Source organism: Bidens hawaiensis, unplaced genomic scaffold (genome assembly GCF_021521415.1).
Source record: "Bidens hawaiensis isolate Kalapana, Puna unplaced genomic scaffold, B.hawaiensis_p1.1 tig00025182_1, whole genome shotgun sequence".
In the NCBI taxonomy this organism is placed as follows: domain Eukaryota; kingdom Viridiplantae; phylum Streptophyta; class Magnoliopsida; order Asterales; family Asteraceae; genus Bidens; species Bidens hawaiensis.
In genome coordinates, this window is record NW_027494006.1 from 103,065 (window position 1) to 129,983 (window position 26,919).

The 26,919-nt window shown below is 34.9% G+C and overlaps 1 protein-coding gene and 1 pseudogene across 1 annotated transcript; both read right to left on the reverse strand.

The window, feature by feature from the left end:
• Nucleotides 1–685: 685 nt before the first annotated feature.
• Nucleotides 686–1,852, reverse strand: LOC143571014 (secoisolariciresinol dehydrogenase-like). Its single transcript, XM_077056528.1, has 2 exons — nucleotides 1,769–1,852; nucleotides 686–1,503 (listed from the first exon to the last, which is right to left on the reverse strand). The coding sequence occupies exons 1-2, from the start codon at nucleotides 1,786–1,788 to the stop codon at nucleotides 711–713; spliced, it is 813 nt and encodes a 270-aa protein (XP_076912643.1). The 5' UTR covers nucleotides 1,789–1,852; the 3' UTR covers nucleotides 686–710.
• An 8,327-nt stretch (nucleotides 1,853–10,179) lies between these two features.
• On the reverse strand, nucleotides 10,180–16,927 carry LOC143571022 (protein FAR1-RELATED SEQUENCE 5-like; annotated as a pseudogene).
• Nucleotides 16,928–26,919: the final 9,992 nt, after the last annotated feature.

Consider the following 26,919-nt stretch of genomic DNA (forward strand, 5'->3'; position numbering starts at 1 on the left):
ATATTAAAAGTGTTAACAAATAACCATTTGCTATTTGAATCAGAATTGATGTTTGTAAAACAGCCATTTTTTAGTTATTTGCAATTCATTAAAAAGTAGTGTTTATAATGAAATGGTAGATAAACGAGCTGCAAGCTGCACCGTTAGCCCCTTTTTAGATAGCAAAACAAAGTTGCTTAAGAACTATGTATTAAAAGGAGGTACTAATAGTAGTTGATGTGAATATGTGATCATTTATTTTAAAATAAATAACGTTTCAATTGGGCCGAATAGTTTCATGGAATTTTGGGCCGGACATACTCGATCAGTCATATTTTTACATTTCAATATATAAGTATGTTGTCTGAACCAAAACTAGTATGGATGTTTCCATGTTGGTTACCTCCAATGTGAATATACAACTTTTCTAATAATAACTTACAAGATCATCGATAATTCTTATTGGAACCTTGAGATCATCTAATCGTTTAAATCTAAGAATATATTATACTTGTCTTTATTTTGTAACTTACTATAAAACTTCTATTTATCGTATGTATCATATTATTTGTTTATCATTAAAAGAACACAACCGGAAATCGGAAGCGCTAATACAAGTACCCAGTAATAGAGCTTAAGCCAACACAATTGTTGGTTAGAACTTTTATAAGAACATACACCATGTGATTTGTCTTATTATAAATACTCAAATTAAAGACATAAATGTTGTTTTAAGGATTCTCGGGGTATTGAAACATGTTGAATGATGGATTAACAATGCTGAACCCACCATCAATAAATAGATTTTGTCCACTAATATACTTTGCTTCGTCACTCACAAGAAAAAGGGCGGCCTTAGCAACATCATCTGTCATAAGCGTCACTCCCTTAAGATTGGCTAGATGATTCATCGCATTTTCTAGCGCCTCTGCTTCAAGCCCGACAAAACTCGTGGCTAAAGGGGTGACGATAGCATAAGGTGACAAACAATTGACACGAATACCAAATTGTCCAAGTTCGACCGCTAGATTCTTGGTTAGACCAGCCACGGCATGCTTTGCACAACAATAAGCATGTGAGGCCGCACCAGCAACATTTGAAGAAATGCTAGCCGTCGATATTATTGAGCCAGCTCGTGCTGGAACCATGACTCTTGCAGCATGTTTCATGCTTAGAAAGACACCTGTGACATTGACGCTAAGCACACGTTCAAAGTCGGTTTTTTCATTATCAACGATGCGTTGCTTGTTAGGATCTACTATCCCTGCATTACAAAACATGATATCGAGCTTCCCATAAGTTTCAACTGCAACGTCTACTGCGTTTTTCACATGATCTTCGTTTGTTACATCGCAATGGACATATATCGAGTTTGATGATCCTATGGACTCACAAACTGTTTGACCAAGTTGATCTTGCACATCTGCAATTACAACTTTTGCTCCATGTTCAGCAAAGAGTTTTGCAGTGCACTCCCCAATTCCACTCGCTCCACCGGTTATCAATGCTACCTTTCCTTCTAGCCTACATATGGTTTTTACCCAAATAACTTATTTTTCCAACATATGTTCTAAAGGAATAAAAGACAATATAGATAAAATCCTATTCATATAGTTTGATTTTTGTTTCGATGTTATAAAATGCTCTAGAGATCGTTATTTCTATATGTTTTTTTAGATGCATACAACCACTTTCTCATAGATACAAAAAAAAAAAAAGCCTCTGCATAAGAGTGTATTCAATAAATTGAGCAAACACATATAAAAAGGTCACAGCATAAAAAACTAACTTTCTTGTAAGGCTTGTCATTGTCTTTCGATAACACAAAGAGAGTTGGCTTAAGGTGAAGATGATATAAGAGTTATATAGAGAGGATTAGTCCAGCTATCTCTCATAGAATATATGTGTGTATATATATAGACATATGGTGAGGTAGCAAATTGATTATTATTAAATATTTGTTATGATAATTTGAATATTTAAAGAACTAAAATAAAGTCTAAAACCAAACCAAAGGACATCAAATGAAACAAATATTTAGTAAGATAAAATATAAATGGAACCAGCCAAAATTTAATCAGCTAATGGCGTCGGGGAATCTTTTCTCAATTTATATACAAGGACTAGTTTTTGTCCCCCGTATTACGGGGGTGTTTTATATTGTTTATTCTAATATTTATTTATTTTTTAAATTTATATTTTTTTTATTGTATGAAAGTTAATAATATACTTATGGTTTGATGATAAATTGTTTCACAAATAAATGAGATGTTATAACCCGGTTTAAAAGCTATATGGTTTTGATGAGACCCAAAACCCGTTTAACTTTTTACTATAAAGTTGGTTTTTTTAGTTATAATAATACTTATGATAGCTAATAATATACTTATGGTTTGATCAGACGTTGTTTTATATTGTTTGTTCTAATATTTATTTTTTTTTAATTTATATTTTTTTATTGTATGAATATTAATAATATACTTATGGTTTGATGATAAATTATTTCACAAATAAATGAGATGTTATAACTCAGTTTAAAAGCTATATGGTTTTGATGAGACCCAAGACCCGTTTATTTTTTTACTATAAAATTGGTTTTTAATTTAAATAATATATATATATCTTTTTTAAAATAAATAAGATATTAATTTTTAGTATATCATATTTTATAGGATTTTTACATCTATAATTTGGTGAGAATAATTTTTTATTTAATGAGATGTTCTAACCCGTTTAAGGAATATCTGGGTTTGGTAAGACCTATACCCATGAATTCAGGTCAAATACATGAGAAGCCTCCATTAAAAATCAAGCAAATGAATACTATTTTTATAGTCGAGCTTTTTTCTAGTTTATTAACTTAACTTATTGAGGTTGCCTTAAATCAAATTATTTAACAATTTTCAAGCTATTTGAGCTCTTTGGTTTGGTAAAATCTTCATTTACTTTGGTAAAAATTTGACAAACCCAAAGTAATATCCAAGACACAGGTAACGATACATCATACATGTATAGCATAGCATCAGGTGGCATTTAATCAAATACCATAAAAATACGTCCATCTTTACCCAAAGGCCAAAACCACACTCGAAGACAATTTTTTGAGTACGTAATCTACTAATCCATTAGCTTTTGAGTTTCCATATTTATGATTTATGAGGGCGGTGAACGTATGTTAATTGCTTATTGTACAAACAGTACGTGACACAATCAAGCGCCCGATCAATTTTTTTAAAACACGCGCCTCTTTCTTCAAAAATGGTAACATCGTCAATTATTATCCCTAAAATCACTCTCAATTAAGCGAGCGGTTACCATAAACTTAATCTTGGTGACGAAAGCGTACTAATTCAATCAACTATTCCGGCGACGAAACAACTGAAGCACGCTACATTCAATCGAAAAATGAAGATGGATAAAACAAAGGAACGAAGATCAAAGTTTAAACAAGACAAACCTCAGATTATTAGTAAATCAGGTGTTTGTTTATTATTCCTGTAATCGTTTTAGGTTTTAGAAATCAGTAAATCAGTAAACTGTAATCGTTTTAGGGTTTAACTTTATCTTAAATTGTATTAATTATTGTTTATTACGTTGTCAATTAACCTCTGTTGGCAAGCGTTTGGCATGCGTTTGGGAGTCTTGTTTGTGATAACTGAATAACAGGTTCCTTAAATGGTCTTGTGCGTTTGGCAAGCGTTTGTCATGCGTTTCGGAGTCTTGTTTGTGATAACTGAATAACAGGTTCCTTAACTGGTCTTGTGCGTTTGGCAAGCGTTTGGCAGTCTTGTTTGTGATGACTGAATAACAGGTTCTTTTATGAGTTCTTGTGCGTTTGGCAAGCGTTTGGCATGCGTTTGGTAGTCTTCTTTGATATGACTGAATAACAGGTTCTTTAACTGCTCTTGTGCGTTTGATGAGCGTTTGGTAAGCTTGTTTGTTAACAGGTTCTTTATCAGGTTCCTTAATTGTTCTTTAACAACTGGTTTTGCATATAGTATTAGGCGTTTGATGAGCATTTTAAAGTTATTTAACATCTGAGTTTTATGTGTGATCAGTTAAGCGAAAGGTTAAAACAAAACAAGTTGTGCCGGAGTCAAAAAGCTTAAGACAAAACTTGTTGAAGCAAACTCTGATTCAGACTTTGAAGTTCCAATCAACGAATTTTTATCAAAGAAGAGGAAAGAGGTGGAAGAGAGTAGTTCAGACTCAGACTTCCAAAAACCAAGGAGGAAGGTTGTTAAAGAAAAGAAACCAGCTGAGAGGGTACAAAGGAAACCTTTTGTTGAATTTCTAGACAGAAAGTTGCGGCTCAGATGTACACCATTTAACATTGTCGATGTAGTGAGTGCAATGAGCTCTGCCCAAAAAGATTGTTTGAAAGAAATGGGGTTTGGTTCAATATTAAACCTGCAAATTACCCAAACTCCATCAATGTTAGGGCATTGGTTGCTGATAAACTACGATCACCGGTTTAATGAATTGAACATCGGCAGCGGTGTTATTAAGATAACAGCAACAAAAGTTCATGAGGTGTTGGGTATACCAATGGGTAAAATACCCGTTTTAGACAGGAGTAGACCAAGGTTGGGGGATGATGCAACTACTGATATGTTCAAGAACCAATTCCCGACTCCAAGAATAACTATAAAGCATGTGAGAGAGAAATTGACGAATGATCAAGGAGTTGGTGACATGTTTAAAATTAATTTCCTTGTGTTGTTCAACACATGTATAGGTTTTATTACAAAATCAACAACAATCAACCAACGATTCATCTCCGCAATCGATAATCTCACAGATATTCCAAATATGGACTGGTGCGGCTATGTAATTGAAAACCTAAAGATGACAAAGGAATAATGGAAAGATGAAAATGAACAATACAACGGTCCAATCACCTTTCTTACGATGCTTTACAAACATGAGTACCGGAAGAAATATGGTACATTTGTGGCTCCGGTCACAACTCCTGCAGTCAACTACATAACAACAACAACTCTTGGAAGGATGGAGAAATACTTGTATAATAATGGACCTCCTGTAAATGATGATTCTGAAAACAAGGAATACGCTCATGCGTATGAGAATGTTGAAAACGAGGAAGCTAAATATGATACTACTGATGCTGCAGCTGCTTGTAAAAATGATGTTGAAGCTTCTGGTGAGAATGCAGCCACCGGTTACAAGATAATTCCTGAGATTGCAGCTGCTGGTGAGATTGCAGCTAAAGATGATACTGCTGATTCTGCAGCTGCTGGTAAAGATGATTTGCAGCTTCTGGTGAGATTGCAGCCATCGGTGACAAGATAACTCCTGAGATTGCATCTGCTGGTGAAATTGCAGCTAAAGATGATAATACAGTTGATATTCCTTCTGCTGATAAACCTGCACAAACAGTTGGTGGGGCACCTGCTGGTGACAACGCGATACATCAGCCTGATACAGATGGTGACAACCAAAAACACGGTAACAAAAAACTTGTTATTTTCATCTAATGTGTATTTCTTTTAATGATACATTAACATATGTCAGGGGCAGATGGGGGTAGTGAAACAGAATCAGATAATGCCGATCACAATGCCGACGGCGAATTTGATGATGATGATACGTATTCACATTTGAGTTTGCAAATGCCATTGGGAACACACACACAAGAGCTGGTCGACTTTTATATGACCCCACTTCAGCTGTCTGGAATATCTGCTTACCTACCACCAAAAGAAACAAAGGAAGAAAAGGTAAGACATACATAAAATCATAATATCTTAATTTAATTAAAAACTATATTTTCATTTTACAGTCTTGGTATAAGAAAATGGATAAGAAGATGAAGAAATTTGAAATACTTTGCAAAGAAATCAATAAATTAGTCCATGAAGGGAAGGAAAACATCTATCAAATCCACATATCTTTACTAGGTGTTGTGATTGGGAAGACATGTTCAATCCTAATGTGGTTACCAAAACACAAGAAAGTGAACCCATGAAAAACAACACACTCCTTAATTTAGGTGAGAAAAGCAATCTAACTCTTTATAAAAAAAATATATATGTCTTTGAAAGTTTCCACTTCTTTTACAGTTGCCGCAATTGAGACAGTTCATTTAGATGCAGTAGTTGGTTCAAATACTGTGCTTGGTGAAGAAGGAAGTGGTACGATTCCTGAAGTTTATAATCTATCAGAAGAAAAGAAAAAATCTGGGGAAACTGTTGATGATGCAAGAGTTAGTGGTGCAGAAGTTAGTGGTGCAGGAGTTGGTGATGCAGTGGTAAATATCGAGGTTGAGGGGCACAAAAAAGGTAATAAATTAAAAACTTCTTTTATACAACTTTAAAGAAATATTATTTATAAAAGATTAAATAACAGGTGTCATTGGTAATGAATCTCAACTAAACAAAGATGAAGAAATTAATGTAACAGAGCTAGAAGGGAATAATAAACTTGATTCAGTTGTCTCTACAGTACTTGCATGGGCAAAAGAAGGTATTTTTATTCTTAAATAATAAACTTAAACGCTTTTCAAACGCTCTGTTAGTATGTTTAAACTTAAACGCTTTTTAAACGCTATCTTAAGATTCACAAGTTGGATCGAAAGACGAAAGATGGAACACACTGTTGCAAAAGAAGCTGAAGGTATTAAACGCTTCTTAAATGCTTCTTATCTGTATTTTTTTCTTAAACGCTTCTTAAACACTTATCTCACTTGAAGCTCATGTAGTGCATCCAAAGGAAGCAGAAGTTCCAAATGAAGCTGAAGGTATTAAACAATTCTTAAACGCTTATCTATATTTTTTTTACCATTTTCATACATAAACGCTTTCTACACGCTCATACTTATTGCTTCACAGTTATCTTGCTTGAAGCTCATGTGGTGCATGTTCATACAAATGCCCAAGAGTCTAGTTCCCTTGCATCAGAGATGATACGAGGAGGAGAAAACAAAGATGGTGTTGATCTAATAAACACTGATGCAACTCTCGAAGATATCATAGGTAAGACATAAAAAAAATGCATTTGCTTTATAAAAAAAAATTAGTAACCTGCTTCAGTGACTTTAACTTGTTTTTCAGTTACTAGAATTGAAGAGAAAAACCAAGTGAAAATTTCAAAAGCTGAAGCTGAGATGTCACCAAGTGAAAATTTCATAACACCGACATCAACTTCAAAAATGATACCCAAAATTACATCTCCTGTATCATTAATACAAGAAAATAAAGACAAAGAGTTGGTGAGAGAAGAAAGAAAAAGAAAGTTACCTCCTACATTGAGATCACCATATGTTTTAAGAGAGGTTGAACTAAACACAACAGTCACAGATGATGAGAAAACAATTGCAGGGTATATATTTTTTTGCCTTAACGACATATGGGAAGAGGTTTTCAAGAGTACTTACACCGATTCATTTAAGGTGATTTTTGAGAGTTTTTGTCCTGGTTTATATATAAGAACAAACGCAATGAATGCATTCTATGAACTCATGAACTTTGAAGAAAAGAAAAAATCTGCAGAATCACCATTCAGGTTCTTTGGTACAAGCACACTGCTGGTATGCTTTAACTATACATGTTATCTTAAAAACGCTTGTTAAATGCTTGTTAAACTTATTTGAATTCTTATGCAGACAAGCGACCATTATAATGAGGAATTTGGTCACACAAACGAACAAAGACTCGATGTGTTTACGGACAACATTGAGAAAGAGCTGATGAGGTCTGATGTCAAAACAATGAAGAAAGTTGCTGTTTTCTTCGTCCCAATACTAGATAGAGATCACTTCTATGTGGTTGTTTTCAACCTTCAAACCGGAGTGATAGAGTTGCTTGACAACAATGGACATCAAGAAGTACCCGCTAATAAAAAGTTTAAAAACCCAGAAGACAAACAAAAAGAAATCAAAAGACTTTTTGTAGAAAGGTACAAAAAGCATCCTCAAATCCTGGTAAACGCTCAACAAACTCTCAACAAAAAATCTATTATAATATTTGTGAATTACTTAACTGCTTTTAATGTATTTTTAGAGAACCCTCTTCTACATGTATCTTAAGAAAATCAATTACCCCATTGCTGAACAAATCAGTAAGGCTCCAATCACAAGATTAAGGATGTCATGGAGAACAACCAAAAACGGGGTAGATTGTGGGATTTTTGCTATGAGACACATGAAGAAGTATGATGGGAAGAAACCGTGGACGTGCGGATTTTACAAGGAATGTCCAAGACAAGTGAATCAGCTAAAGTTGAGGACAAAATATTTGGCAAAAATCCTTCTGTCGGATATAAACAAGAATAGAGATCAACTAATCGAGAAGGCGCAAGAATTTATGGAAAATAACGACAAAGAAATGTCCGCGGATGAGATGGTTGAAGAACTCAAAAGAAGGAAAACACTAATTTGAATTTTTTGTCTATTTTAATCAATGGCCTTATGTTATAAACAAACAACTAACAACAACATTGGAATTTTATTATTACCGCACAAAATACTACGGAGTACATGATTAAAAAAAACATTACAAAACGCTCATGAAACTCTCAAACATCACCCACTTGCCTCCTACTCTAATAGTAACTTGAGAAAATCCAACTTCAATTTAATTGAACAGTTTAGCTCAAGAATTGCATTTGATAAATCTTTGAACTGTTCTAACTCATTCTTCCCTATGTCAACCATAAACAAAACCGCAAGATCTCAGATAGCACTGGCAGGCATTTTGACAATAACGTTTGTAATAACATCCCTGTAATCCATGTTATTATTAAGCATCACAAACTCATGTGTTAGCTTGTCACGGCAAGCTTTGTCGGCGGCTACCTACTCAACAATTTTCATCTTCAACGCTTCCTTGAAAGATGATGAAGATGATGAGGCATCCTTTATTACTGATTTTGGGATGGGTGGATATAACTGTGACAAAATATAACATATATATAGGAAAAATATCACGGACCAAATAGTACAAAAAAGGACAAAACAAACAACTGCAGGGTCACGGGCCAAAAATAGTGAAAAATAATAATAATAAAAAGACAAAACGCTTGAACAACGCTCATAAGTGCATGCTCACGGACGCAACATACCAACAGTGTAAGTTCATTACACTCTTGTATGAGACGCTCATTATACGCTCTTGTGCGCTTTCACACGCTAAGCCATCGAATCTCGTTAAAAAAAACTAATTTATAATCTAGTTTTGTCAAAAACTTAAAATTACATTTATTACAACTCATCTGCCAAAATTTAAGTCCAAAAAAAAAGATTTTTGTAATGATAGCCAACATCTAATCACTTAAATTAAATTATACTATGTCAACAATCAAACAACATTAATATATATATATATATATATATATATATATATATATATCACGCTTGTATCACACTTAAAATATAATAAATGCAGTTTGTGTGATGATCATAGCCTACATCAAATTAAATGACATAGAACAAATAAACTATATCTCAACTACCCACAATTAGTAGACATCCAAATTATGTCTATATATTTCACATGCATTGTTGTTAATAATATCACACAAAAAAACTCAAAAAAAAACACACACAAAAATGTTTTCAAGTGATAAAGCCGTGAAAAGCATGGCGAATGCAAAACTTGATCTTGAGAAACAAAAAGACGAGAAGTTTCTCAACGCGCTTCAACACTCACAGGCCTACGTGCTTCAAGAGAAATCAAAAACTCTTGATGCATACAATGAACTCATGCAGCTACCAGACAGTGAGTTCAAGGCACAGACTGCTGAGTTCCTCAAGCAGCAGACTACATGCTACAACTCTGTGTATGGTACTTTGGTTGACACGGTTTCAAATTTGTCAGCCAACATGGAGTTCAAGAAAGATGGGCGTGAGAAGATCAAGAAACAGGGAGCGGTGGGGGTTGATGGGGTTTGGGTTGATGGGGTCTGATGATGGGGTCTGATGGGGTGTAACCATTAAAAAAAAATAAACTTTTTATCTTTTGTTATAATTTTGTGATACTCTTGTTATACGCTTGTCATACGCTTGTTATACGTTTGTGAAACACACATCATAAAACCCAAAAAAAAAACTCTTTTTCTATCTAAAACAATCAATCACATTTGTCATACTCTTTGTCATACGCTAGTGAAACGCTTGTGTAACAAAAGGTACATACAAAACACACAATCTAAAAACACAAAAAAACTAAACTTCCTACGAGTTCATTGTTGCGGTTGCTGCTGCATTGCTTTACAAGTTCGGCTGTTGTGGCCAGTTTTGTGACAAATTTGACACTCCCTATAACCCTTCCCAGAGCGACTAATGGCTATCTCTTTCTTCGATTTAATTATTTTGTGCGAGCCACGACCCTTGTTTCTTATTCCAGTAGGTACACGAACAGTAACTTCTGATGGCTGTTCAAAACCTAAAACAGCAGCAAATCTATCCCTTTTAGATGGACGTACTTTTTCATACCGAGTTAAGTCTGCTTTTTCAATCATCAAATTCATCTCATCTCTAACTTTTATCAATTCATCAATATCTGCAACATAACTATTGATAAGGTATCCACCGGCATACTTTATTTCTCTTGAAATTTCTTTTATCTTCATGTTCTGATCATTCCCAAACTCTGACATTGGAACTGTTCTAATATTCACCGCAGCCTCTTTCCTCCATCGATCATTTATATATCTTTTAGGGAATTTCTTGACTTGATACATATTCATGACGTAGAAAATATGACGACACAACAAACCATATTGTTCGAATCTTTTGCAGGAGCATGTTGCAATAGACTCTTCACCAAACTCATCGTCCTTTTTAAACACAACCTAAAAAAATAAAACTCTTATTAAACGCTTGTTATTTAACTTAATCTTAAACAACTTTAAACTAAAACGCTTAATAAATGCTCATAATTACCTCCAAAAAACCTGGAACATACGCATTAAAATCCATTATTTTACACCTCAAAAACCCTCCTTCTTCTTCAAATGAACTGAATTGTAAAACACCACCAACAATTTCATTCATTTAATCTTGAAGATCATTAAATATAGCTCTTGTATATATTCTAACCGCTTCTCTTTCTAGATAACTTCTGGTTTCTAACTGCGGATACGTGTACCTACTATCATGATCACACCGTCTGCCATTGTATCTCTGTATCTCCATACAAAAATCAAAATGATTGAAAAACTCAACCAATGTTAATTGAGAATTTGTAGCTTTTCCAAAAACATGGTTTTCGCTCTCTGATCTTGATGTTGTACGCATCAATCCAGACAAAAGTTCATCTCTGTAAAAAGCAGGTATCCAGTCAAATCTGATTTCATACATATCAGTAAGCCATTTATTCTTGTCAAGCTCAAACTCAACCATTATAGCCTGCCATTTTTCCTCAAATTCTAAAGGACTAATTGAATCGGCCCACACAATGTTACATAGCCTACTCTTAAAATCTTCGTTGTTACATAAATTATCCCCCACCTGATACACAAAAAAAACATATTAAAACGCTTGTGTAGACGCTCGTTGATACAATATATAATCATGTCACGCTCATAAAACGCTCACATATTAAAACATCAAAAACAAAAAGACGACTGCCATTAAACGCTTGTCAAACGCCCATTATTCAACCAGCCTAAAACACGATTAAGAAAGTTACCTTGTCAGCAACTTTCTTCATGATATGCCACATACATAACCTATGCCTTGTATTTGGAAACACAGCTGCAATAGCTTGCTTCATAGCAGGGTCTTGATCAGTAACAACAACCTTCGGTGCTTAACCAAACGACTTTAGTAACATTTGCAATAACCATGTGTACGATTCAATAGTTTCAGAAGCTAATAAACCAGCACAGACAGTAACACTATGACAATGGTTATCAATTGCCGTGAACGGGACAATAACCATCTTGTACCTGTACATAGAAAATCATATAAAAATACACACAAAAACATATACATACACACAATCTTATACATACGCACAAACTTACTTGTTAGTCTTAAATGCAGCATCAAAAGATATATGTAACACCACGTCCCTAACCCTCTTAATTTAAGCTTAAAAATACTAACTTAAGAAGTATAGGGACTAAAATGCAAATTCTAAAAAATCTGTTCTCATCGCGATACGCGATGGGATAACAATTAAACCCATCGCGTAGCGCGATGAGCTTGGTGAGTCACCGGACACGTATTGAAACCGTGTCGACCCATGGCACAATATGACAGGCCACGTGTCACCCGCAGATAAGGCGGCGTCTTTTTGCGGCATCGCGATAGGTGACAAGGAACTGAATCAGCCTATTAAGGGGGTGACGGGTATTGAGCTCTCCTCATCCCATTTCACCTCCACTTTCACATAGTTAACATCGAAAGGCGTGCCCGGTTGTCGTAGTAAGCCGACGTGTTGTTTTCTCGTAAAACGTGCAAGAAACGAAGTTGGAATTAAGCTAACAATCACATAAGCGAGTAGATCAAGTCCTGCCTTATCGTGTTATCAATCTAAGCATCTGAATTAAGGTAGGAGTTATGTTTAAGTTATTTGAATTATAGCTTAGACTATCAATCGAGGCTATGGCCTTTAACCTTGATCGTATTTTGCAAACATTCATTCACAGTCATGTTTTCATAAAACGTTACTTCATGATGAAGTAATGTTAAATAAAAGAGATATTTTGACGGGCATGTAGTAACTGGAAGGGAGATATCATTAGTAGTAAGTTTCTTGCCTAAGGAAAAGTAATTCGCATAAATCCCAATCAACCGAGGGACCCGTTTACTTACCCGTAACTGGAAGGAAAGAAAGTGATTGCTTATGCTTCGAGACAATTGAAAACTCATGAAAAGAATTACACCACACACGACTTTGAATTGGGTGCTATAATATTCGCATTGAAGTTATGGCGACATTACTTGTATGGTGTAAGATTCACGGTATATACTGATCACAAAAGTCTGAAGCATATATTCGATCAAAAGGAATTGAATATGAGGCAAATGTGTTGGATGGAAACACTTAATGACTATGACCGTGAGATCATATATCATGAAGGAAAGGCAAATTTTGTGGCTGACGCCTTAAGTAGAAAAGAACATGAGAAACCAAAGAGAGTTCGAGCTCTCAGATTAGAACTTAAAGTTGATATAGCTAGTCAGATCAAAGAAGCTCAGAAATTGGCACTGGAAGAAGGAAATATTAAAGCTGAAAAAGAGAATGGTTCAATCGATCAATTGATTAAAGGAAATGACGAAATCCTTAGACTTGGTACTAGGATTTGGGTACCAATGGTCGGAAGTCTAAGAGATAAGATTTTAGAAGAAGCACACAAGTTAAAGTACATGATGCATCCGGGAAGCGACAAGATGTATCATAATCTAAAAGATGATTATTGGTGGATCGGGATGAAGAAAGACATTGCTTTGTATGTAGCTAACTGCCTGATGTGTTCAAAAGTGAAAGTTGAACATCAAAAGCCGTTAGGATTACTACAACAACCGGAAATCCCGATATGGAAATGGGATATGATAACTATGGATTTCATCATGAAGTTACCGAAAACTTCTCGCCAAAATGGTGCAATCTGGGTTATTGTAGATAGACTTACCAAGTCTACCCATTTTATTCCAATTCAAGAAACGTATAGTATGGATAAGTTAGCACACTTATACGTCGAAAACATAGTATCCTTACATGGTGTGCCGCTATCCATCATATCCGATAGAGATAGTCGTTTCACTTCAAATTTTTGGTCAAGTTTTCAAAAGGCTATGGGGACTCGATTAAACCTAAGTACTGCTTATCATACCCAAACTGATGGCCAAAGTGAACAAACAATTCAAACCTTGGAAGATATGCTTCGTGCCTGTGTTATCGACTTAGGAGGAAGTTGGGACACTCATCTTGCGCTAATGGAATTCTCGTACAACAACAGCTATCATACGAGTATCCAAGCAGCACCATTTGAAGCATTGTATGGGCGTAAGTGTAGAACACCTGTATGTTGGTCAGAAATAGGTGATAGTCAGTTGTCAGGACCTGAAATTGTTCAAAGAACCACTGATCAAGTTATACAAATCCGAGAACGATTAAAGGCAGCAAGAGATAGACAAAAGAGCTATGCGGACGTTCGTCGCAAACCTTTAGAATTTAAAGAAGGCGATAGAGTTTTATTGAAAGTGTCGCCTTGGAAAGGTGTAGTAAGATTCGGGAAGAAAGGAAAACTGAGTCCAAGATTCGTTGGACCATTCAAAATACTTGAAAGAATTGGACCAATTGCTTATTGGCTAGAGTTACCTGATGAAATGAAAGGAATTCATGACGTATTACACATATCTTATATGCGCAAGTGTTTAGCCGACGAAACCCTTGCTATGCCATTGAAAGATGTTAAGATCAATCAGAAGCTTAAGTTTGTGGAACAACCTATTCACATAGAAGATAGCATGATCAAGTTTCTCAAACACAAACGACTCAAGCTCGTGAAAGTCAAATGGGATTCAAGACGAGGACCAGAGTATACGTGGGAACTCGAGTCAGAAATGAAGAAAAAGTATCCCAATCTATTCCAATAAACCTCGAGGACGAGATTATTCAAAAGGTGGGGAGGATGTAACACCACGTCCCTAACCCTCTTAATTTAAGCTTAAAAATACTAACTTAAGAAGTACAGGGACTAAAATGCAAATTCTGAAAAATCTGTTCTCATCGCGATACGCGATGGGATAACAATTAAACCCATCGCGTAGCGCGATGAGCTTGGTGAGTCACCGGACACGTGTTGAAACCGTGTCGACACGTGGCACAATATGACAGGCCACGTGTCACCCGCAGGGTACTGAATCAGCCTATAAAAGGGGGTGACGGGTATTGAGCTCTCCTCATCCCATTTCACCTCCACTTTCACATAGTTAACATCGAAAGGCGTGCCCGGTTGCCGTAGTAAGCTGACGTGCTGTTTTCTCGTAAAATGTGCAAGAAACGAAGTTGGAATTAAGCAAGCAATCACATAAGCGAGTAGATCAAGTCTTGCCTTATCGTGTTATCAATCTAAGCATCCGAATTAAGGTATGAGTTATGTTTAAGTTATTTGAATTATAGCTTAGACTATCAATCGAGGCTATGGCCTTTAACCTTGATCGTATTTTACAAACATTCATTCACAATCATGTTTTCATAAAACGTTACTTCATGATGAAGCAATGTTAAGTAAAAGAGATATTTTGACGGGCATGAAGTAACTGGAAGGGAGATATCATTAGTAGTAAGTTTCTTGCCTAAGGAAAAGTAATTCGCATAAATCCCAATCAACCGAGGGACCCGTTTACTTACCTGGAGAAACTTACCAACGTGATAGAACCTATTAAGCCAAAGCATGCTATATCAAACGTCACATAAAACTAAGTGTTTTCATTCACAATCAAAGATAAACGATTTCAAGGTTAAGCTTACAATCATAGCTTAACATCATTCAAAACATTCATACGAACCTATTTATGTATATATTAATATCATTCACAGTCGATCAATCAATCAGTCAAGGTTTACAACACCGACGGTACAGGTGAATACGTCAACCTTTTTAATCAGTCAAAATATATTTATACTCAATGAGACGAACGAGTGTTTGTCTTAACGAGTCAATCAATGTCTACATCGAGTAATCTCTAAAACTTTATAATACAAGATAGAAAATAAAGTCAACTCAGACAGAATACACATGTGTCTGAATCCAAACATAACCGTTCAGCCTAATCATTCTATGGCTACGTGGCCGCGGGCTAATGGTCATAACTAGTCTCCCGGAAAAGGGCAACATGACTCGGGAACAATTGTGTGTGTAGGGCAGTGGTACATAGACCAGAAGTAGAAATGCTTTTGCTGAGCTTGTAGAGAAAACTATATTTGTATTATATTGTCATTCAAATGTTTAATTGAGTCATACGTGTTCACCAGCATATAGCTGACGTATTTTTCCAACCCATTGCAGGTAATTAAGCATAAGTAGCATTAATAAGGATTGGAGCCTTAATGAAGATAGAAGCGCGTACAAGATGGCTCCGCTTTTGATATAAAATCCTTGTAATATGAAAACAATCTTTTGTAATCTAATACTCGGGTATTTAATTCCCGGGTAAATTTTCAATGTAAATTAATATTATATTCAATCTAAAGTCTTCCGCTAAAATAAATCCATAAACTCTGATATATTTACAAAACAGGTACCAACTTGTGGTCACACGCCAAGGCCCTAAGTCGGGGTGTGACAATATAATATCCCCAAATGCAAGATAATTACTCTTTGAAGTCTCATCAGCCCAAAACATACGAATTAACTCACGATCATCATTGACATCATATTCAAAAGAATAATCGGATGAAAATGTTTTCTTCGCACACAATCTCTGAACAATCATCTCAGCATCATACTCTCCAATATAACAGTTCAAACCTTGTCTAAAATTCTTACAATCATCTTTAGTTGCACCTACCTTTTCAAACCCACCGTACTGTGTTCTCATAAGGTTAAACGCTTTAACTGGTCCCAAGTTCATATTAGAAAGCTCATAAATAGCTTCCTCTTGGACATGTGTTAACTTCCTCGCAGAACGAACAAACTGCATATCAGAATCTGCAACCATTCTATGATTATGTCCTTCAACAAAATCATCTACCTCGAAAAAACCACCATCAACAGATTTCACTGTGCTCTACAACCACATCTAATTGTCGGCCTCTTCCTCCTTTTGTAATATGGCTTGCTTGATTCATTACAATCACCTTTTGAATCACACCTTTTAGTTGGCTTGTAACCTTCTTTACAACATGTAAAGTACTTGGTCTTCAGTATACCACCATGCACATAAGATCCACCTTTACGGGCCCCCAAATCCAGCTTTTTTAGCATATTCACAATAAAAATCAAATGCTTGATCAATTGACGAAAACATCATTCCTTTAACAGGTCTGTAAGAAGAAGCAACTTCAGGAATGATATCAACCCCTTCACCTTCAACCAAAACACTTGATTCATCTACACAAAACATCAAAAAAAAATTATAATCCATAGACGCTAAATACACACTCAAAATTGTAATCAATCCAGTTTAACAATCTTAATAGTAACACGCTCATAAGACACTCATATTATAAAACGTTAATCAGATATAGTAACACGCTCATGATACGTTCGTATTATGAAACATCAAAACACAGAGGCAGTCCTAATATGAAAATGCTCGTAAAACACTCACAAAATCAAACTAGACTAATCATGAGAACTAACATACAGAATTATAAAACGCTCATAACACACTCATATTATAAAATGTTATAATCAGTTATATTAACACGCTCATTATACGTTCATATTATGAAACATCATAAAATCAAACTAGACTAATCAATTATCTACAGTGACTTAATTCAAAAACAGCAAAAACTTACTTTCGCGATCGTCTTCCATTTCAAAACCCTAAAATCACAAAATAGCTTGAAAAAACTGATTCGTGAACTCAATTGATAGTTTTTGGTAAAAAATTTGTTTCGTAAAATAAGAAATTGATTTTGATTAAGCGAAATATCAGATTCGTAACCGTTTATACGCGAATTACCAAATTTAAATGAATAATCAAAAAGACAATCGTACCCTCCTCGCTTAACCGCTTTCAACTGAATCGTAAGTGTAGATGGACGCTTGCTGTTGTCGCGTACAGTTTTGTACGATAAGAATTTTCGTATTGCATCTTTTCTCTATGATTTATTTGGTTAAAAACGTTATATGAAAATTAGAATAAATATATATATAATAAGCAATTCACTTGGGAATCCATAAATGGAATTTATTAATAAACTAGTGGGTATATTCATTACCTCACGGGTAATTAGCAATTGGATGGTCGAAAGATATTGAAACGGGTTTTGATATGATTTTATATGTAAAAGAGTATAAAACTAAGATTACTAATATATGTCCCATTAACGTCATGAACAAAAATTCTATGAAGTGCATGTGAGGCAACTGATGTACATTACTTGTGCTTGTGCACGTAAGCATCAAGCATAAACAAGTTAAACTTAGTCACGTATAATCAATAAAACAAACACAATTATAGTCAAGTTAAAATATTTCTTTTACATGATTATCCCTTGAGACATAACTTAGGTCCGGCCCATCGTGGCTTAGGAATAATCAAGCTATTAAAACAAACACAATTATAAACTCAAGTCACACACAAAACACCCCATCAAACACCACAGCGTTCGACATTACTTAGGTACCATACGTATAAACATGGTCAGTCTCACTCGGACGCAAATTAGGTCCGGCCCATCATGGCGAAGGTCATGGCCAAGTGTGACATTCGTCAATTTCGGGTCTTGTTTGTATTCGTTTATGCATTGTTTTACGTTGTAAACCGACCCGTTTTGTAAACCGAAACTCATGATATATAAAATACTGGATTTTTATGTTACCAAAACATTCCCATTTTTTCAATTTGAAAAACCTCTTTTACGGATTCGAAATCGGACTTAAAACGACTAAAATACATCAAAAACGAACTTCCGGACGCGAAACGAACCGCTAGACGAGCTGGGCCAGCCCCCCTGGGCACGCCGTGCCGCGCGACCAGAGGGCTAGGAAGAGCTCACGCGGCGCCTAGACACTCCTGTACACTATTTTCATGCAAAACATAAAATAAAAAAAAATAAAAAAACTTGTAAATAAGCTTTGACCCTTACCCTATATATACACACCCATCTCCTTCATTTTTACACTTGCTCTTACTCCAAATTCTCTCTCAAATCCTCCATAGATTCAAGGTTGTTTATTTATGTATTCTTGAAGGTTTGACTTCTCAAGTCAAACTAACTATAGTCTTTCATTCTAACTTGTTTATCTAACATTACTAACACTTGAATATGGTGGTACAACATATATATAATACACACCCCTTGTTACCTTTGGTAGTTACTTCTCCGACTCCGGTTGGTTAAGTTTCGGACCTCGTGAGGCAATTCTTCATGGAGGACTTCGTGTTCTTGATATATATACACTCACATAACTTGCTTGCACATATTATTTATGTTTAACTTCTGCTCATTTTAGTTGTTAGTCACATTTACAAGTCATGGGTATGTGAATCCATCTATGAACTCATTGTGAGATGGAAACCGAACCAAACCGAACTTTTGTTAAAAAGACTTGTTGTTGACTTTTTAGTTGTAGAACAAAAATATTTTCATTTGTACATTATTATACAACATCTATGATATATGGGTATGTGGAATCCATCTATGAACTTGTTGTGAGATGGAAACCGAACCAATCCGATTTTTACTCGCTTAAGACACACAAGTGTGTTTTTAGCTATCAAGACTTGTATATTTCTTTAAAAATAGTTTACAAACTGATTTTTATTATTTTCTTAAGTACTTGGAAATGTTGGATCCAACTTGATCTCATAACAAAGTTTGGACCGACAAAACCGAACACTCGCTTAACGTACGTTGTTAGTTCTAAAACAATAGATCTACATACTTGGTTAAGTCTTATAAAGTTTTTGTGAGTTATCTCATAACAATTAATATTTTGGAAAGTTGACTTTGGGTTTGACCATTCGTCAAGATCCGAACCAACAACCCGAACACTCGTTAAAGACCTGTTTTAGTATCTTTAGCCCAATGGAACTTGCATTTTAGCATTTTTCCCACCTTATTACTTAACATTGGTTAAGTAAATATTAAGGTTAGATACTTTAACCCGGTTTCGAGCAAACTTAAATTTTTAAAGGTTATTATTTTAAATTCTTAAATAGTTACGTTTTAAACCTTGAACTTTAATTGTTTACTTTTTGCAACAATTATTTTATTTAAAGATCTTCAATACAACCTTTCTAAATCCAAGATTTTCTTTTATTTAGGCTTTATACGTTAAACCCGTCGTTCCGGCAAATCTCAAAATTATCAACTTTCAAGTTTATTACTGGAACGTGAGTAACTTCATACCCCGTTTTTCTATCTTTTGTTTTGGGGTGACATTTCATCTTATCTAAACTAAATGTTTTATACTTGGGTCTTAAACCACAAACGTTGTTGTATACTTTACTTGAATAATTGCTCGATTTGGTGTTCTATGCTTATTTACCTATGTGTTTATCGCTTTTGGATGGTGGAACTATAAATCCTAGACCATTTGGAAACCCCTCATGGCAAGGTGTCGTTAACGTAATGCAATTAACGATAATTATAAAATCCTAAACTATTTGGCATCCCCTTATAGTTGGGTGTCGCTAACTTGTTAGCGATAACTATTTTATCCAAGTTTATAGCTCTTATTTATTGTTTCGTATACTAGTTTTGTGGCTTTTCTTACTATATACTATTGTTGCTCAAACTTATGAATTGCTCATCAACCTTGTGTTGACAAACTTTATTTTATGAAATGTTACAGGTTTACATCTTGGTTGATTTTGGATGCTTGAAGAAAACGTCACAAATACCTTTAGGATATTAACAAAAATGAACAATATTTGATTTGCTACATTTTGTTATATTTTGTTGTGACTTGTTATGAATATTGTTATGTGACATTTTCGATGTTGTGAAATGAAATGAGTTTATTAAATATGGTTGCTTTAATAGTGTCATGTGCTTATTGGCAATCGTTACACCTCGGCATGTTCCGCCGCCTTTGGTCGGGGTGTGACACCATGTGTGGTGCGGTGTGCCCACCGACTTTTTACCACATATGTAAGGATTCAAACAAACGTACACGACAGCCTGAGGGCTAGCGATTACTTTTGTTTATAACGTTTTAGAGATACGTAATCTCATGTAATTATTTTAGTTTATTTGACTTGATTAAACAAGTTTGTAAAGTTATGGCGTATTCACCCTTTCTCTGATTTGATCAGCTTCAATACACTGACCGAGGGTCTTTCCCTTTCTTTGTTATCTCGCACCTATAGTACGAGTATAACTTTTTGTTAGTCGGATATTTAATCCGGCTTAAGATCTTTAGTCTCTTTTTATAATCTTTACCTCGATTATATTTTCTTTATGAACTTTTAGTTCAAGACATCTTTTCTTTACTTTAAACCTTTAGTTTAAAAGTATCTTTTCTTTCTTTCTTTTATAAGTTAAAACTCTTTAATTTAACTCATTATTCTTTTCTTTAATACTATGTTTATTCTTCTTTAGGAAACGTATAATTTTCTTTTCTTTGTTATTTAATAATAATAATAATAATAAACTTAAATAACATTACTTAACAAAGAATCACTTTACATCTATATCTCTTTTCTTTTATATTCTTTGCTATGTTTTCTTTTATTATTTATCAAGGTATCGATTATATCCTCGACTTAAGGTTTTAAGCTTTTAATATTTTATTATAATTTTATTCGGCATTATGCCTACCTTGGTTAGCTTATAAAAACCTTACACAGTCAAGCAACACTTCGACGCCTTTTCTTTTTCTTGAACTTCCTTGATCAGCCTTTTTCCTTGGCACGCAAAATGATAAACACCAATCTTCAACACTCGTCGGCACGCTTATCGAGGCGGGTCGTCGGGTCGTCTCGAGATGGCTTTGTACTTCAATATAACGTCGTTGGTGGGTGGCACGTACTTCGAGGAACGTCGAGTTTTGGGCAGGGAAATCGAGGTACGTTGTGGCATGTTTTACGAGGTAGCTTCTAGTGAGAGAGTGGATGTTTTAGAGAGAGAAATGAGCTGTGATAATTTGGTGTGAAGAGTGAGATGCTCATGGCCACTATTTATAGGCAAATCATGAGGCCCATCGCGATATGCGATGGTCCCTTGATCAGTTCGTCACGTATCATGACGTAGACTGATGATCTGTCCTATAGGCTTGCCACGTGGCAGACGTGATGCCATGTGGCGGACGTTGTGCCACGTGTGGACACGTGGCAGGCCACGTGTCTTGCTATCAGACAACCCCATCGCGATACGCGATGGGCTTGGATCCAGGACCGTCGCGTATCGCGATCGGTCCTGTTTTCAGAAATTTTCATTTTGGTCCTTGAGGTTTTAAACTTTGGCAATTTTGGTCCTTTATCTTTTAAACTTGGTATTTTAAACCCGAAACTTTCACAATGTTACATACACCACCACCAATTATTTTAGCAGTCTATAGACGTTAAAAAACAAACAGTTTTCTTCTTGTAGACTACATAGGTTTGGTCCTCATCTTTTTCAACATATGCCTGCACATGTAGCTTGCAGACTACAAACATTTTACATTGAAAAAAAAAACAACACATTTGTATATACTGGAAGTTAAAGCATTGGAATTTTGTTCCAAACGATCTGAGTATCCTATTTCCCTACAGATCACAAATTTGGATTACCTTTTTTTTAAAATCATTTGTTTTTCGATTTAAAAGATGGCGAAAAATTACTTTCGTCTTTTACTTTTTATATATCATTTATCTTGACCATACTTAACTTCTCTGGTTCATCATAACATACATAAATCCATATTTGATTCCTTGTAAGACCCCAAAACCCGGGAGTCCTACTGTTGATAATCATTCTAAACATATTCAAATATAAAAGATAAACGGGTTTCATATAATTCAAAAATTCGTCATAGAGTATTCTTGTAGTAGAAAAATTACAAAACATCCAAACACTGTTCTTAAGACGAAAAAGGTAGTTTATAATTGTCTTAATTATTAAAATTACAAGGAGCATTGACTAGAACTGCCTCGGGACCTCGGGTAGTCTTGAGCACATCCAAGCCGTAATCCCATCCACACTGAACCTGAAATCAATCTAACATACATACAAAGTCAGCTTGAGCTGAGTGAGTTCATGTTTTGATAAATGAAATCTATCAAAGAACGGCTAAGATACTTAACATACGATTTCCATAATAAATAAATAAATAAGTAAATGAATAACTTTCCTACGTTAAGCACGTAACACGGGTTACATCCTCTCAAGCCCAAAACACAAGGTCAATGACCCGAGTAAACATCCACCCCAAGGACAGATAAATTGTTACGGGATTTGTAAATATCCTTCGGCCCAAAGACAGTCAAACCATCCCAGGACACATCCACCTTAACCCCCCAACAGGGAAATTAAGGAATTTTAAAACATCCATTCGACCCGGTCATGGCTTAACAAAAACATCCTCGTGGTGGCCACACACACACATCCAAATAAAACAAACATAATTCATGTAAACTTCCAAGCATATATATCAAATATAATAAAATCTATGCAATATCACCCAAACGGTTCAAAAGGGTAAAATCGTCATAAAATGTGTATGCTAGCCCAAAACCTTAAAACATTCAAAAAGGGGTATCATGAAACTCACCTGAAATGGATCACACGAATATCACAACTGGATCCTCTAGCTAATCACTCACAATTCACAAGTCTGTTAAGTTAAAACACACATTAATTACTAACTAGACCGCAACGACTCGCTTACTCTATGAGACGTCCTAACGGGATTGGATTGACCCATAGCCTCACCCAATATTCATATCCATCTACATCAGACCGCGAAGTCCTTAAATTACCTCCCGAACTCCCCTTTTAATATAATCACCACCAATGATTCCCAAACTACGCCCGTCTTACGTTAATTATGTCGAATTCGCGCGTTAACGAACCGATTAACCAACCACCAACCAAACCAGCCCCATTTTGATAACATTTGACATTATCACATCCTACCCATTTTGATAATATTTAACCACCCAAGTTGATGGGGTTTGAAATCTCATCATTTTCCATATTAATTAACAATTAATCGATTTTACGCGCTTTTACAAACCGATTAAGGAATCACCAACCAAACCAGCCCTATAGCCAAAAAAAATAATGTTCCTACTATTCTTACACTAACATAAGACCCCACAAACTGATCGGGTTGGAAATTCCTTCAAATAATACCCGAATGACGACAAGTAATGATTTCAACACTCAAGAACCCTAGAAATCGATTTCTATCAATTGACCTATCAAAACAACTTCAATGGTCAAGAAATTTTAGTATGATATATCAGATATACCTGGGAATCTTTTGACACCAAAACTCCAACTTTTGACCTCAGGAAGCGTGCCAATTGATATCAATCCGAATATGTCCCTAGTTTAAGAAACGAATTAATTGACCATTGTAACGTCATAGGTTATACAATTAAAGATTATGGGAGTGTAGTACACACTTTGAACGACCTCTAGGAGCTTGGAATTGATTTAACTTGATCAAAAATGAAGGGTTGGGGGGGATGTGGGTTGCGGCCGCTGCTAGGGTTGAGGGTGGGGGGGTTATAATATTCAAAAAGTTACATTCTAGCCCTTGCACTTTGTAATTCGATCCTTCTTGCTCCCAAACTAAATAAAACACTTTTTGGACATGCCCATAGGTCCTCGAGCCTTCAAGCGAACCCCGAAAAATTAATTTACAAACTTTACACTCGTGTTATTCGGTTTACGAGAATTTAGGGGTGTTACATTCTTGCTCTCAAATATGAGTTTCATCCGATCAAAATATTTAAGAACCACAAATAATTTTGATCTAATAGTATTTACACGACTCTCAGATATGCAAAGATAATCCTTTGCAGAAATTCCCCAACACTTAATGATTCTACTAGTATTAATCATAACTGTCCGGTTCAAATTCGAAGTACTCAAATGGTCTGACCAGCTGTTAAGGTCTAATTCGATAAACCGAACAATCTGACCAAAATGATAATCTATATTCCTTATAAAACATATTAAATGGACAAAATAGTAATTTAACCCTAACAAGGGAGACGCCGATAAATTTATGACTTCAGACAATATTTATGAGTTCCGGCGGATCCGTAATTGCTCCGTTAAATATCAAGTGTATGCTCTCCGTCTCATCTTCCCCTTCAATTGAAATTAATTCTTTAATCCACTAAATTGAGTCGCTTACCCTTCCACTATTCAATTGAAATAGAAACCTCCTGTGAATGTTATAATGGAGATAAGCAAAGGTTTGATCAATTCAAGGCCCTTCAATTCGCCAGAGCATCCCAACCGATTAATTAACGCCAATTCAATTCTTATATATAGATGCTATGAAGAACATAATCATTGCAAACCAAAATCGAGCAATGGTGGTGATGATAATAATTGCATGTGGTGTTATGACTCATCACTTAATATTTTTTTCTGTTTAACTTTTTATTCTTAATTTGGAATTGATTTGATTCCAAGTAGGGTTTCGATCATTCTATTGGTATTGTGTATTTTGAAATTGTTGCCCGCTTAGGTTTTGATTGTTGGTTGTCGTTCTTATTTCAGTCTACTGTAAGTACCCTTGTTATGATGTTTATCACTAAATTATACAATTTTGTAGAATTTGGGAGCTTCGAGCCATGGGGTTTGTTGGAATTGGTGGTCTTACCTTAACCGCCAATTGGTTGTATATTTGTTCCCTAAATTTAAGTTATTTATTAGATATAATGTTATTTTAATATACCCTCAATATATGTGTATTTGCTACGTATGTGTGTGAGTTTAGTTGATTATATGGTTCAAGTTAAGATGGTGGCTATGGCAATTCTTGATCTTGTTTAATAACTGTTTGGACCAGATTTTTGTTATTTTTTTTTTCACTTTATTTAAGCCAATTCCGTTTGGACCAGATTTTTGATATTTTTTTTTAATTTTTTTTTCACTTTATTTAAGCCATTTACTTTAGTTTAAAACTGGTTAACCTTTTTTTTAATTGATTTGCAGCTGCAGCAACTAATGTCTGAATTAAATAAAATTCTGGCTCATGAAACTGTTGATGTAAGTGGCGTTTGTAAACAACAACGTTTTTGGGTATGTCTTTGGTGGGACTAACGTTGCATTTCTGGTAAGCACCTCAAAATTTAAAACTTTATAATGTTTATATATGATTGTTGCAAACTTGCAACTATTATGCTAAATTGTTAACACGTAAATTAATCATACAAATTTATGTTAACTTCTATAATGTTTATCTGTCATGTAAGTATATTACCAAATGAAAGTTATAATTTTTCAGGTATATGGTTCGAGTAATCAGGTCGGCTGTTAGTTAATATATTAAATACAATTACAAACCTATTCTTAATAATCTGATGCAAGTTTTCTTATCAAAGCATCTTGGAAGGATGTTTACACTTGAGCATACTTTGGGTGACTTTGGAATTTAACATGCTTACCTAAAACATTTTTAAGCTGAACCCTGTTTAATGTGTTTATCAGTAAATTATTAAACATAATGAGCCTGTTTTCACATAAATGGATTTTAGCAAACACGTCAAAAGTATTGTTTCGTGACTTACAAGTCAAATTAAGAAAATAATCATGTTGCTAATTAATGGGAATTTTATTTAACTTCATTACCAATTGAAAATTTCTTTTATAATACCAAAACTACCCTCACTTGTTGCCTTAACGATTTTTAACCCGTTTGACTTTTGGAAGACGTTTCACTCATACTGTAAAAGAACTAACTTGCAAATTATTAGTTCCACATTTACTGTTTTTAGTAAACAAGTCGATGATTAAGTTGCAAATTTTTTATTTGACATTTACTGTCTTTAGTAAACAAGTCGATAATGCCCTTTTTAGTAAACGACTCAGAAATATATACTTCAATAAACGGGCCAATATTATCTTTCGCAGTGAACGGCTTACCATTTTGTAAAACGGTTACAATTATCATTTTTGTAAACGGGCCCTAGTTTCGTCTAACTATATGGGCATATAACATATGACGAATGAGTTAAATGCAATAGATTTTTAAACTACAAATGTAACAGTTTTAAACCATCTAATTAAACTTCTAAATAGCTACATTACATTTAAAATGTTAACTGGCAAATGGCGATTCATGAAGAATGAAACGAATGCATTGTTTGAATTTATATTACAGTAGTTGGTGAAAACC